Below are 12,553 nucleotides of genomic sequence, written 5' to 3' on the forward strand. Positions count from 1 at the left end.
CCTGCTGTCTGTATAATAGAGGAAGGTGAGAGGTAAGTGCCCTGCTCTCTGTACTGTATATTAGGAAGGTGAGAGGTAGGTGTGCTTCAGTCTGTGTATTAGGATAATGTGAGAGGTAGGTGTGCTTCTGTCTGTGTATTAGGACAAGGTGAGAGGTAGGTGTCCCGCTGTCTGTATAATAGAAGAAAGTGAGAGGTAGGTACCATGTTGTTTGAACTGTGTATTAGAGGGAGGTGATAGGTAGGTGCCCTGCTGTCCGAACTGTATATTAGAGGGAGGTAAGAGGTAAGTACCCTGCTGTCTGTACTGTATATTAGGCAAAGGTGATAGGTAGGAGTGCTTCTGTCTGTGTATTAGGACAAGGTGAGAGGTAGGTGTCCTGCTGTCTGTCCTGTATATTAGAACAAGGTGAGAGGTAGGTGTCCCACAGACTGTATAATAGAGGGAAGTGAGAGGTAGGTGCCCTACTGTCTGCACTCTATATTAGAGGGAGGTGATAGGTAGGTGCCCTGCTGTCTGAACTGTATATTAGAGGGAGGTGAGAGGTAGATGTCCTTGTCTGTCTGTATAATAGAGGGAGATAAAGGGTGGGTGTTATGATGTCAATATAATAGAGGGAGGTAAGAGGTAGGTGCCTTGCTGTCTGTACTGTATATTAGGAAGGTGAAAGGTAGGTGTGCTTCTGTCTGTGTATTAGGACTGTATTAAGGTGAGAGGTAAGTGTCCTGCTGTCTGTCCTGTATATTAGGGGGGGATGAGAGGTAGGTGCCCTGCTGTCTGTATAATAGAGGAAGGTGAAAGGTAGGTGTCCTGCTGTCTGTTTAATAGATTGAAGTGAAAGGTAGGTGTCATGATGTCTGTATAATAGAGGGAGGTAAGAGGTAGGTGCCCTGCTGTCTGTACTGTATATTAGGAATGTGGGAGGTAGGTGTCCTGCTGTTTGTGTAATAGAGGGAGGTGAGAGGTAGGTGTCCTGCTGTCTGTATAACAGAGGGAATTGAGAGCTAGGGGCCCTGCTGTCTGTACTGTATATTAGGAAGGTGAGAGGTAGGTGTGCTTCAGTCTGTGTATTAGGATAATATGAGAGGTTGGTGTGCTTCTGTCTGTGTATTACGAGGAGGTGATATTCGGCATGCTTCTGTCTGTATATTAGGACAAGATGAGAGGTAGGTGTCCTGCTGTCTGTCCTGTATATTTGGGGAAGGTGAGAGGTAGGTGCCCCGCCGTCTGTCCTGTATATTTGGGGAAGGTAAGAGGTAGGTGTCCTGCTGTCCTTCCTGTATATTTGGGGAAGGTGAGAGGTAGGTGTCCTGCTGTCTGTCCTGTATATTAGGACAAGGTGAGAGGTAGGTGCCCTTGTCTGTCCTATATACTAGGACAAGGTTAGAGGTAGGTGCCCTTGTCTGTCCTGTATATTAGGACAAGGTGAAAGGTAGGTGTCCTGCTGTCTGTCCTGTATATTAGGACAAGGTGAGAGGTAGGTGCCCTTGTCTGTCCTGTATATTAGGACAAGGTGAAAGGTAGGTGTCCTGCTGTCTGTCCCGTATATTAGGACATGGTAAGAGGTAGGTGCCCTGCTCTCTGTCCTGTATATTTGGGGAAGGTGAGAGGTAGGTGTCCTGGTTCTGTATAATAGAGGAAGGTGAGAGGTAAGTGTCCTTGTCTGTCCTGTACAGTATATTAGGGGAAGGTGAGAGGTAGGTGTCCTGCTGTCTGTATAATAGAGGGAGGGAAGAGGTAGGTGTCTTGCTGGCTAAGAGGAGAGGTAGGTGTCTTGCTGGCTAAGAGGAGAGGTAGGTGCCCTGCTGACTAAGAGGAGAGGTAGGTGTCCCGCTCTGTCTGTATAATAGAGGGAGGTGAGAGGTAGGTGCCCTGCTGACAAAGAGGAGAGGTAGATTTCCTTCTGGCTAAGAGGAGAGGTAGGTGCCCTGCTGACTAAGAGGAGAGGTAGGTGTCCTGCTGTCTGTATAATAGAAGGAGGTGAGAGGTAGGTGCCCTGCTGACTAAGAGGAGAGAGGTAGGTGTCCTTCTGGTTAAGAGGAGAGGTAGGTGTCCCGCTGTCTGTATAATAGAAGGAGGTGAGAGGTAGGTGTTCTGCTGGCTAAGAGGAGAGGTAGGTGTCCTGCTGGCTAAGAGGAGAGGTAGGTGCCCTGCTGACTAAAAGGAGAGGTAGGTGCCCTGCTGACTAAGAGGAGAGGTAGGTGTCCTTCTGGCTAATAGGAGAGGTAGGTGTCCTGCTGGCTAAGAGGATAGGTAGGTGTACACCTGGATAAGAGGAGAGGTAGGTGCCCTGCTGACTAAGAGGAGAGGTAGGTGCCCTGCTGGATAAGAGGAGAGGTAGGTGTCCTCCTGGCTAAGAGAAGAGGTAGGTGCCCTGCTGACTAAGAGGAGAGGTAGGTGCCCTGCTGGATAAGAGGAGAGGTAGGTGTCCTCCTGGCTAAGAGGAGAGGTAGGTGACCTGCTGACTAAGAGGAGAGGTAGGTGTCCTCCTGGCTAAGAGAAGAGGTAGGTGCCCTGCTGACTAAGAGGAGAGGTAGGTGACCTGCTGACTAAGAGGAGAGGTAGGTGCCCTGCTGGATAAGAGGAGAGGTAGGTGTCCTCCTGGCTAAGATGAGAGGTAGGTGCCCTGCTGGATAAGAGGAGAGGTAGGTGTCCTCCTGGCTAAGAGGAGAGGTAAGTGCCCTGCTGGATAAGAGGAGAGGTAGGTGTCCTCCTGGCTAAGAGGAGAGGTAGGTGTCCTGCTGTCTATGTATTAGAAGCTATAGTGTTGGATAAACATGACAGTATTTGTAAATAGAATTGAAGGCTCCTCTCCATATAACCTTGTATTGTAGGAATGAGATTTCCTATGCCGGTTCCTCCCTGGTATATCCTATCTCCTTCTAGCCGGTGACATGTCAGCCCCCTTGCTCCTCTCTGCCCCATACAGTGCTAAATATACCCTGTCAGGTTGCAAAGGCTGCAGGATTTGTGTAACACGAGCCGGAGGCTCTGGAGAGACCTCTCGGAGGAGAGGAGCAGAATGTCTGCTCCAGAGCCTCTCACCGGAGCTGCCACCATCATGGACTCCACACCCAAAGTCCCACGTCTCGTCTTGGTGAGAACTTTTTGTGTCTTTACCTTCAGTGTCTTTTCTGTGTTTATCTGTCTAGTGAAATCTTATCAGTCTGAGTATAAAGTTGGCCTCTGTACATGTACGCTGTGCTGTCATCCTCCAGTTTTTCCCTCTCCATGCCATCCTCCACCTTGCAGAAGGCATGTTGGGGTTCGTCTTTCCTGGGAGTGTAGGTGCTTTATGGGGTTATATTTAGGGTTTCCTTATTTATCTCAGCCTTGCCAGTGTACTGTAATGGCTGTATAGGATCAGAATAGTAGCCATGTGGTGCAAGTAGTTAAAGTGAATTGCACAACCTTTTCACCAGAGGTCTACCAGAGTAGATCATGTTTAGGGCTGACGTACATTATTATGGCTTTTTTATATTGTGACATCTGAATTTCTCATCAAATGATGTAATATTGATAAATTGTTCCTGCTCTTGTTTTATTGTAATTGATTTCTATATCAGGAACATCTTCCTCAATGTCTACCAGGTGAGAGTAAGGGCTACAATAGGGGTGCCCAACTGGTGGAGCCCTCTGATGTGGCCCACGACCTCCTGCTCTGGGATGGCGGGTCGGTAAGCCCAAATGGTGGGTTTGCCAACCCACCATCCTAGAGCATCAGTGTTGTCAATGGAGCTGGCGGTAGAGGAAGCAAGCGGCTGTGGAGCAGAGCCACATAAGGAAATGCTTCCTGTATAGCACTGGCTATTGTTACAGGCGGAGCGATACCAAATGCGCTCCACCTGGTACAGAAACCGCCAACAATACCTGAAAGGAAGACTCAGGGCCGGCCCTACCATACGACCCAGGCAGCACTTTGAGAGGGGCAGCAAATTCAACCATGACCGCCTCTCTTTCTCTTCTATTTACCCAGCATATTGACGACCAAGATTTTTTTTTTCAGCAGTTTTGTATGTCATGATGACAACTCCCCCTCTGGCCACTCTGCCTGCCCCTATACTACCCTAGCCCACCCCTATACTGCCCAAGCTTGTCTATTAAATACCCTAGCCTGTCTATACACTACCCTAGCCTCAGCCTGTCCGTATACTACCCTAGCCTGTCTGTATATTACCCTAGCCCACCCCTATACCACCCTAGCCTGTCTATAATCCACCCTAGCCTGTCTATAATCCACCCTAGCCTGCCCCTATACTACCCCTGGCTTGTCCATATACTACCCCTGGTTTGTCCATATACTACCCCTGGCTTGTCCATATACTACCCCTGGCTTGTCCATATACTACCCCTGGCTTTTCCATATACTACCTTAGCCTGCCCCTATACTACCCTAGTCTTTCTATATACTACCCTATCCTGCCCCTATACTGCCCTAGCTGCCCCTTGGAATTTAACATAATGGTATGCCATATAATTTTGCATATAGACAAGGTGCTATTGAATGTAAATCTGACTTCATAAATTGAATTTTTGTGTTAATCATGATCAAATAAAATAATGGATGTGAAGGGCTTTTGATGGGGCGTGATTTTTTTTGTGTGTGTGTGTGGGGGGGGGGGGTGCTACCGCAGCATTTAATTCTTGGACCCAGGCAGCACAATGTCTTGGGCCTGCCCTGGGAAGACTGTTATTAAAAGAGTAGTTGGGCTTTTTTTTTTCATTAATCATACTTGCCTAAGTGGTTGCAACATTGGCCTGATGCTGCATCTGTCCCCCACCGGCTCTGCTGATCGCTCGGTTATCAGAGCTCTGTGAGCGGAGAGCCAGTGACTGTCAGTCACCGCTCTCTGCTCTGCCCCTTCACGCTCCCTTGGAGTGAGAGGAGGCGGATGCAACCAGCTCAGGCTCTCTGAGGTCCAGGCTTCAGCCCGCTGTCTGCTGAAAACGGGTCACAGGAGGGCAGAACGAACTTCACTCTTGTGATCCACAGGAGAAGTACAGCCAAACGAGCTTTGCCTGTACTTCTCCTTTTAAAGGTCAGTTTATTACTGAAATCAGTGTATATATGGGCATATCTGTTCTGCAGTGGTTATTGGGCTGCTTTCAAACTGATCCGCAGGTGCACTTACCTGCACTGAGCCATAGACTTCTGTTGTTAGCTGTGGGTTTGGTGCGCTTTCTGAAAGGTAAACGGCAGTGCAGCCTTGGGCCCCTTTCACATGCTTGTCCATCTTTTTTTAGGCAGACCCTATCAGACCCTCCATTCACCTCTGTGGAGCGGCAGATGTAAATGGACTTGTGTTTGCTTACACCCACCTACCTCCAATCCAACCCGCAAAAAAAAAAAAAAAGATGAGGATCTCTCCTCTTCCGCCTGGGTGGATGAGATTGCAGAGTCCATAGAGTAGAGCGGACCACGCGTCCGTGTTCGCTTTGCCTATGCAGGGTGGACATGGACCTGTCATCCGCCCGCTCCGCTCATTGTGGCCTGTGGCCAGTTTCCAAGTCACTTGAAGAGTAATTCCACTTTTGTTGAAAAAAAAAAAAAACATTCCCCATGGGTGATCTATGTACATTACAAGGAACAAACTGTGTTGCAGAATCCTACATTTTGTGATTCTGAAGAAATCCCTGTGTGTTTGTCTGTGTCCATGTGGAAAGTGAATCTGTATGGGAGTGGTTTCATAATTATGAATCAGCTGCTGCACCTGCAGGGCTCTGAGGAAAACGTCAGGGTCTGCATCCCTTTAGACATGATTTCCAATTGGGAGTGTCTCACCAAAAATCACATTTTTTTTTTTTCATGCCTGAAATCTGACTTGTATCTAGTCGGGCTTCTGGTAAAAATCAGTGACCCAATCACACAAGCAGGAAATAATGTTTCGGGGGGGGGGGGGGGAGGGGGGGCGTTCTGTATACATTCAGAACACCTCCAGGAAGCCATATTGCATGTTACATAAAGTTACAGAGCTGCAGACTGGAAAGGAAAGGTCATTTTTATTTAAATCCAATTACAATATGACATGAGTTGCAATTGTATATACTATATTAATCTTTCTTTATTTGCTATCCCCCCCCCCCCCCCCCCCCACAAGAGTGGTGTTACCTTTTAAGTGGCCCTCACTCTTCAAAAGTTTGGGCACCCCCTGGGCATACAACATGGTTATCTCCATACCTCACATGAGCACTTCACACAGGAGCAGAAAGCACCCTGCTCAAAAGGTTTCAGCTTAAAAGCAAACTATTCATAAGGCAGCTTAAAACATCTTGTTCTTGGTTATGGGTGATTTGTTCTATGATGGATTTGTTAATGGGCATTAATGTCACCCATATTATTATGGGAACAGAAGTAATGAGTCTGCAGTAAAGCTGTAAAACCCAACAGGACCTTTTTCTGTTTGCGTCCTATGTCAGTAATGATAACAATTGGTGGACGTAGGTACAGACACAGGTCTCACACTGGCACACAGCTGATTTTCTAGTAAACTGCTAAATCAGGAGCTTGCTAGGATTGCGCAAGACCCGGGGCACCGATGGGCACATCAAAGAAAGAGAAGCTGCTTAGCCCCTTTACATTGTCAGTCAGTGGTGAAGTGCCCCCTTACATTGTTGGTCAGTAGTGAAGTGTCCCCTCAAATTGTTGGTCAGTGGTGAAGTACCCACTTACATTGTTGGTCAGTGGTGAAGTACCCACTTACATTGTTGGTCAGTGGTGAAGTGCCCCCTTCCCGTTGTTGGTCAGCGGTGAAGTGCCCCCTTCCCGTTGTTGGTCAGCGGTGAAGTGCCCCCTTCCCGTTGTTGGTCAGCGGTGAAGTGCCCCCTTCCCGTTGTTGGTCAGCGGTGAAGTGCCCCCTTCCCGTTGTTGGTCAGCGGTGAAGTGCCCCCTTCCCATTGTTGGTCAGCGGTGAAGTGCCCCCTTATAGTAGTGGTTAGTTGTGAAGTGTCCTGTTACATTGGTGGTCACTCTGAGACGTGCTCATTTACTTAGTCAGTGGTGAAGTGCATATTATGATGGTAAAATGCACCTTATGTTGGTGGTCAGTGGTGAAGTGCCCTCTTATGTTTTTTGTCAGTGTGAGTTCAGTTAAATAGAGGCTTATGTCACTCTGCCATAGTGGCTGCAAGAAGACTGGGTGTTGCTACGCCTAAGGCACCCAGCAGGATACCTGGGGTACCTGGGCACATACTCCCGAGTGCTGATGGCTAGTGATGCCTATGCACCAAATATACAGTCCTTTTATTTCTTTATTTAAACAGAAGTATACCATGACAGATATATAGGCAGTCCAGTTTAAATAATCCACAAAGAAAGGGTTTCACCGCTTCATGTTCCGAGTGCATTCCTGCGGTCCCCCTCCACAATGGGTGCTGGCTTTAAGAGCTCATCTGGTCTGGGACACGGTCATCTGGTGTCCAGGGTGAAAACTGTAGCTTTTAGTGGCTAAAGGTGGTGTTATTTAACCCCTTTATGCTGCATTAGTGGCCAATGGCAATGTTAATTAACCCCTTAATTGCACCCCCCCCCCGTAATGCAGCATGAAGGGGTTAATAAACACTGCCACTGGCCAGTAATGCAGCATGAAGGGATTCATTATAAACACTGCCACTAGTGTAGTGGCAGTTCATTAACCTCTTCGTGCTGCATTACTCTCTAATGGCAACCTTAGTTAATGAACCCACAATCCTGGAGACTACACCCCTCGCTGCTCTCTGAACTTTCTGTTGCAGAAGTGGTCAAACATGGCATTAAATAATTCTTAATGGAAAATAAACCCACATACACCTCCCCAATCTAAACTACTTGAGAAGCCCACAAATGTGGGACCAGCTAATTGCAGCAAGACAAAAGAGAGAGAGACAAAGACATATCACAACACTCACAACCCAGATACAAAAGCTGGAGCGCGCACATAAACGCACCCAAGCATTAGATACCTTACAAATCCTTCTTCGCACTAGAACCAAACTCCTGGATAATCTAACCCACGAAGACCCGGCGAACAAAACTACATCTAGAAACCAACTAATCACTGACTTCCTGACACAGTACATCTCTGCCCCAATCTCAAACACCCTGGCCCAAGATTTAGCAGGCCCCCCTAACAAGTGAAGAAGCTGCATTGGCACTGAAACTAATGAAACCTGGAAAAAGTCCGGGACCTGACGGTCTGACAGTAGGGTATTATAAGACCTACTTAGAGCTCCTCACCCCCTTCTTTATATCGTCTTTTAACTCTTTTGCATCACTGTCAGAACCTCTGCGGGACCTAATGACACCCCACATTGTGGTTATTACGAAACCAGGAAAATATTCCTCCCTGGTCACCAACTATAGACCAATATCGCTACTGAATGTGGAACTTAAGCGGTTTGCCAAAATTCTAGCCAAACGCCTTCTCCCCCTGCTTCCCCAACTGGTTTGTCTTGACCAAGTCGGTTTCATTCCAGGCAGGGAAGCAAGGGACAACACACTTAAGGCCATTAATATTCACCACTGACTCACAGCCAACCATCGCCAAGGGTTTTTCCTTTCCTTCGATGCGGAGGAGAAGTTCAACAGGGTGGCCTGGGACTAGGGATGAGCTCAGGCGTATTCGCATGCTCCATGTGCAGAGCCCACCAGAAAGTCGCCGCTAATCACAGGCAGTGAGACATTGCCCGATCTCTGCAGCCGCGCTTTGGGGCAATGTCTCACTGCCTGTGATTAGCGCCGACTTCCTGGCGGGCTCTGCACGTGGAGCATGCGAACGCGCCTGAGGTCATACTTACCTGGGACTATATGATGGAAGCACTAGAAGCCATAGGGCTCTCCTACCAAATGCTAAACTTTATACTCACGCTTTATTCTAATCCTAGCAAGAGTCTGAGTAAACAGCCACCTGTTGGACGCCTTCTCCATCTCGAACGGGACACGTCAGGGATGCCCCCTATCCCCACTGATATTCGTCCTTACCCTTGAACCACTACTTAGGCGCATTAGAGCAAACCCAGACATTAAGGGACTAGAAATAGACCACCATACGTACAAATTAGCCACCTGTGCGGACGATAGCCTCTTGTTTCTTAAAGAGCCGCTCACAACAATCCCAAACCTACTCAAAGACTTCGACTCTAAGTTCCTAACAAACCTACAAATCAGTTTCAGGAAATCCAACTCCCTGAACATCACACTACCCTTAGACATCCGCCAACAATGACAATAAAATTTCCTGTTTAAGTGGAATACACATATGATCACATACCTAGATATACAACTACCATTTTCCCTCACAGACTTATGTTCGACAAATTATATCCCACTAATATAAAATATAATGGTATAATAATAATGAAAAAACTCCTGTCAATATTTTTCTCAACATACCAAAAAAGCTTGCACAGATTTTATTTGGGGCATGGTACACCCAAGACTGAGCAACTCTAGACTCGCAATCCCTAACCTCAAAGGCGGCATAGGTCTCCACCATTCTCCCACTGACAAGAGATAATCATAAAGTTATACTATATTATCTCCTATATCTTACGTGTTACACTTCTAATGGATATGTTGTTCTATCCCTATGTTTATCGAAGCGGCTGCGACCGCGCTTATGCTTTCAAGTGTTATACCTTCTTTATCTCAATTAAAACTTTTGAAAACAAAAAACAATTGTATGAGAGAGTGATAGGGAGAGTTTGTAGTAAATACAGTAGGTGAGAAAGGAATTTCATTCTAAGCCCTTGTACACACGGTCGGACATTCTGCCAACCAAATCCGTTGGATTTTGTCTGACGGATTGTGTCCAAAACTGTTGCATACACACGGTCGGACCAAGTTGTCGGAAAATCCGATCGTTCAGAACGTGATGACGTTATTTCGTTACGACGGGACTACGTTCAGGCTAGTAGCCAATAGCTTTGGTGTAGGAATTTGATCTGAGCATGCGTGACACTTTGTCCGATCGGAATTCTCTACACATGATCGGAGTATGTCCGATCAGACCAGTTTGTCGGAAAATATTTCCAACAAGTTGGAAAATTGGGTCCGACGGATATTCCGACGGAAACAGTCCGATGCATACCAAACACAGTCGGATTATCCGACAAAACTGTCCAATAGGACACATTCCGTCGGAATCTCCGACCGTGTGTACAAGGGCTAAGGATGTTCTTATGCCCAAGTGTCAAAGAATCTCTTAAGGTCCAAATATACAATTTTAATACATAATTGAATTGTTTGTATGTCAAGATATGGTCTGAGTCCAGTTTACACCTTTTTAACAAAATTAACTATGCAGTCAAAGGGCCCCAGTGGGTAAAAATGTGCAGTTTTTAAAAATGTTGCTTAATGTAATGGTCATTTCTGTAGGCCCTTTTGAGGTACTCTGAATCCTGAAGTCTGACTCATAATTGCCCACCCACAGCATCAGTAGAACATCTCCTCCAGCCATATACTGTATACTTGCAGCAACATGCCCTCTGTTACCCTCAGCACACTGCAGCATGCTCTTCAATACGATTGGCATGTAGCATGGTCTACCCTAATACTCTTAACACAATGTGTTCCACTGCATTCAGCACTCTGCATCGTGGATGCATCATGGACAATGTTAGGTACACACTGCAGTATGCACTATAAACATATAGCACAGCATACACTCCAGCACACTGAGAACACAGTACTTTTCTTCACAATGTACTCAACACTTTTCACCATGCACCACAATTCATGGAGTCTGTCCCCCTTAAAAGCAGTCCCACAGTGTCCTCAGTTCCCCTTCACATCACAGTCCCCCTACATCACAGTGCTCCTTTACATCACAGTGCGGTCCTCTTTACATTCACGTAACATGGACTGCATTGTAAGGGGAGCTGTAATGCGAAGGGGACTGCACTGCAAAGGGACACTGCAATGTAAACGTGACTGCACTGTAATGTAAAGGGGGGGGGGGGGGGCTGTGATGTGAAGGGGACTGCACTGTACTGTAATGATTACAGTGCCCCATTACAGTGCAGTCCCCTTCCCACCCCCCATCAAACTGCCCCTTGCAGTCATGCCCCCCTTTCTCCCTAATCGCAGTGCCCCACAGCATGTCCTCTCCTGGCTCTCCCGCCCAACCGACGATGTCATCTTATTAGCAGGGCAGCAGTGGCAGCTGGTGGTATATGTTTTCAGGGGGGCAGCAAACAATCCATCCCGACAGTCAGTCAGGTCACACAGGCACCACCCCCCTCCCCGTTTGGTCAGTCACCAGCCCCGCACTTACCCCATCTAGGTCGCGGGCAGCACTTCCTCTGGGCGGCAGGCAGCGTCTCCTCCTCCTGGTGCTTCCCCTGCATCTCCTCCCTCCTCCTTCTCGGCGGCCAATAGGATCACTTCTCCTCACGGTCAATAGGGTGACGGGACTTAGAGCCCGCTTTCTGATGAGAATCGGGAAGGCAATAGCGAATATGAATTCGCTATTGTCACACAACTGGGTGGGCTCGGGGTGCAACCCTTTTTTGAAGCCAATTAGAGCCTCTAATCATGTGCTTCTATTAAAAAAAACAAAAAAACAATTGGAATCCGCCCGTTTGCCAGCCCCGAATGTAGATTCGTGGCTGGATGCCCTGCATTACGGGCCACTGCTGCAGGGCAGGGAGCTGCAGATCTGGATGGAGGGCGGTAGCTGCCAAACTTATCATAATAACAAGCAGGTGATTATTATTATTATTATACAGGATTTACATAGCGCCGACAGTTTACGCAGCGCTTTACAACATTAGGGTAGACATTACAGGTGATTACCTGCTCTGTATCTCCAGCTCCTCCTGCTCCTGGTCCTGCTGATAGAATGACATCATCGGTGGGGAGATCCAGGAGAGGAGGCACAGGTATGGCTGCACAGCGGGAGGTAAATGGTGACAGTGGGTCTGTGATAACCCTGTCCAGACAATGGTCGCTGCTTACATCTCGCTGTGTGGCCCACTCGTCGTGCCTGCTACATGTCTTTGGTAGAAAAAAAATAAAAAAGATATAGTGTCTACAAACTAATATATAGCCACTCACAACGCCGGAGCCGCGAACCCGGAAGAAATGCAGAGGGAACATGTTGGCTCCCTCAGCGGTGACTGGGTGGCCTTGTGGGGGCTTCGTTCTAAGGTAAGTATTTCATAATAAGCTAGTATGCATTGCATACTAGCTCATTATGCCTTTGGCTTACAGGTTTTTCTGGGGGGGGGGGGGTGGTTGGGCATACAACCGCTTTAAAGTAGTTCACGTAGCAAGCAGCAGCTGTTTAAACAAACAGCTTGCTCAGGAGTATGTAATCTATAGCAAAGCCACTAGTATGAAGCAGTTGGGACTACTGAATTTAAAAGTAAGCATATACAGTGCAGCAGTCAAGAGTATGTAATGTACAACAAAGCTTATAGAATTCAAAGTATAACATGTAGCACAACATACAGAGTACAAAGGTCAGCAGTATGTAACAATGCTGTTTGCTGGTTAGTGACAGGAAAAAAAAATTCTGGCATTTTTGTTCAACCAGAGGAAACAAAATGTCCCTGCATTCGTGGCCAGCGGAAAGAC

At 47.3% G+C, this 12,553-nt stretch overlaps 1 protein-coding gene across 6 annotated transcripts in view; it reads left to right on the forward strand.

Annotated features, from left to right (window-relative positions):
• CACNB1 (calcium voltage-gated channel auxiliary subunit beta 1) overlaps positions 1 to 12,553 on the forward strand; it is a 142,395-nt gene that overhangs the window by 19,457 nt on the left and 110,385 nt on the right. Inside the window, exon 1 of one of the 6 annotated variants that reach the window (XM_077459701.1) lies at positions 2,946 to 3,097. The exons of 4 other annotated variants lie outside the window; for them this stretch is intronic. In XM_077459701.1, coding sequence (XP_077315827.1) covers positions 3,023 to 3,097 — 75 coding nt within the window. In that variant the 5' untranslated portion in view covers positions 2,946 to 3,022. Of the gene's footprint in view, positions 1 to 2,945; positions 3,098 to 12,553 lie in introns of those variants that run through there. One more of the 6 variants, XM_077459706.1, reaches the window with a different exon arrangement.

This window comes from Lithobates pipiens, unplaced genomic scaffold (genome assembly GCF_037356315.1).
Source record: "Lithobates pipiens isolate NorthernLeopardFrog02 unplaced genomic scaffold, aLitPip1_a1.2 Scaffold_28, whole genome shotgun sequence".
NCBI classification, from domain to species: domain Eukaryota; kingdom Metazoa; phylum Chordata; class Amphibia; order Anura; family Ranidae; genus Lithobates; species Lithobates pipiens.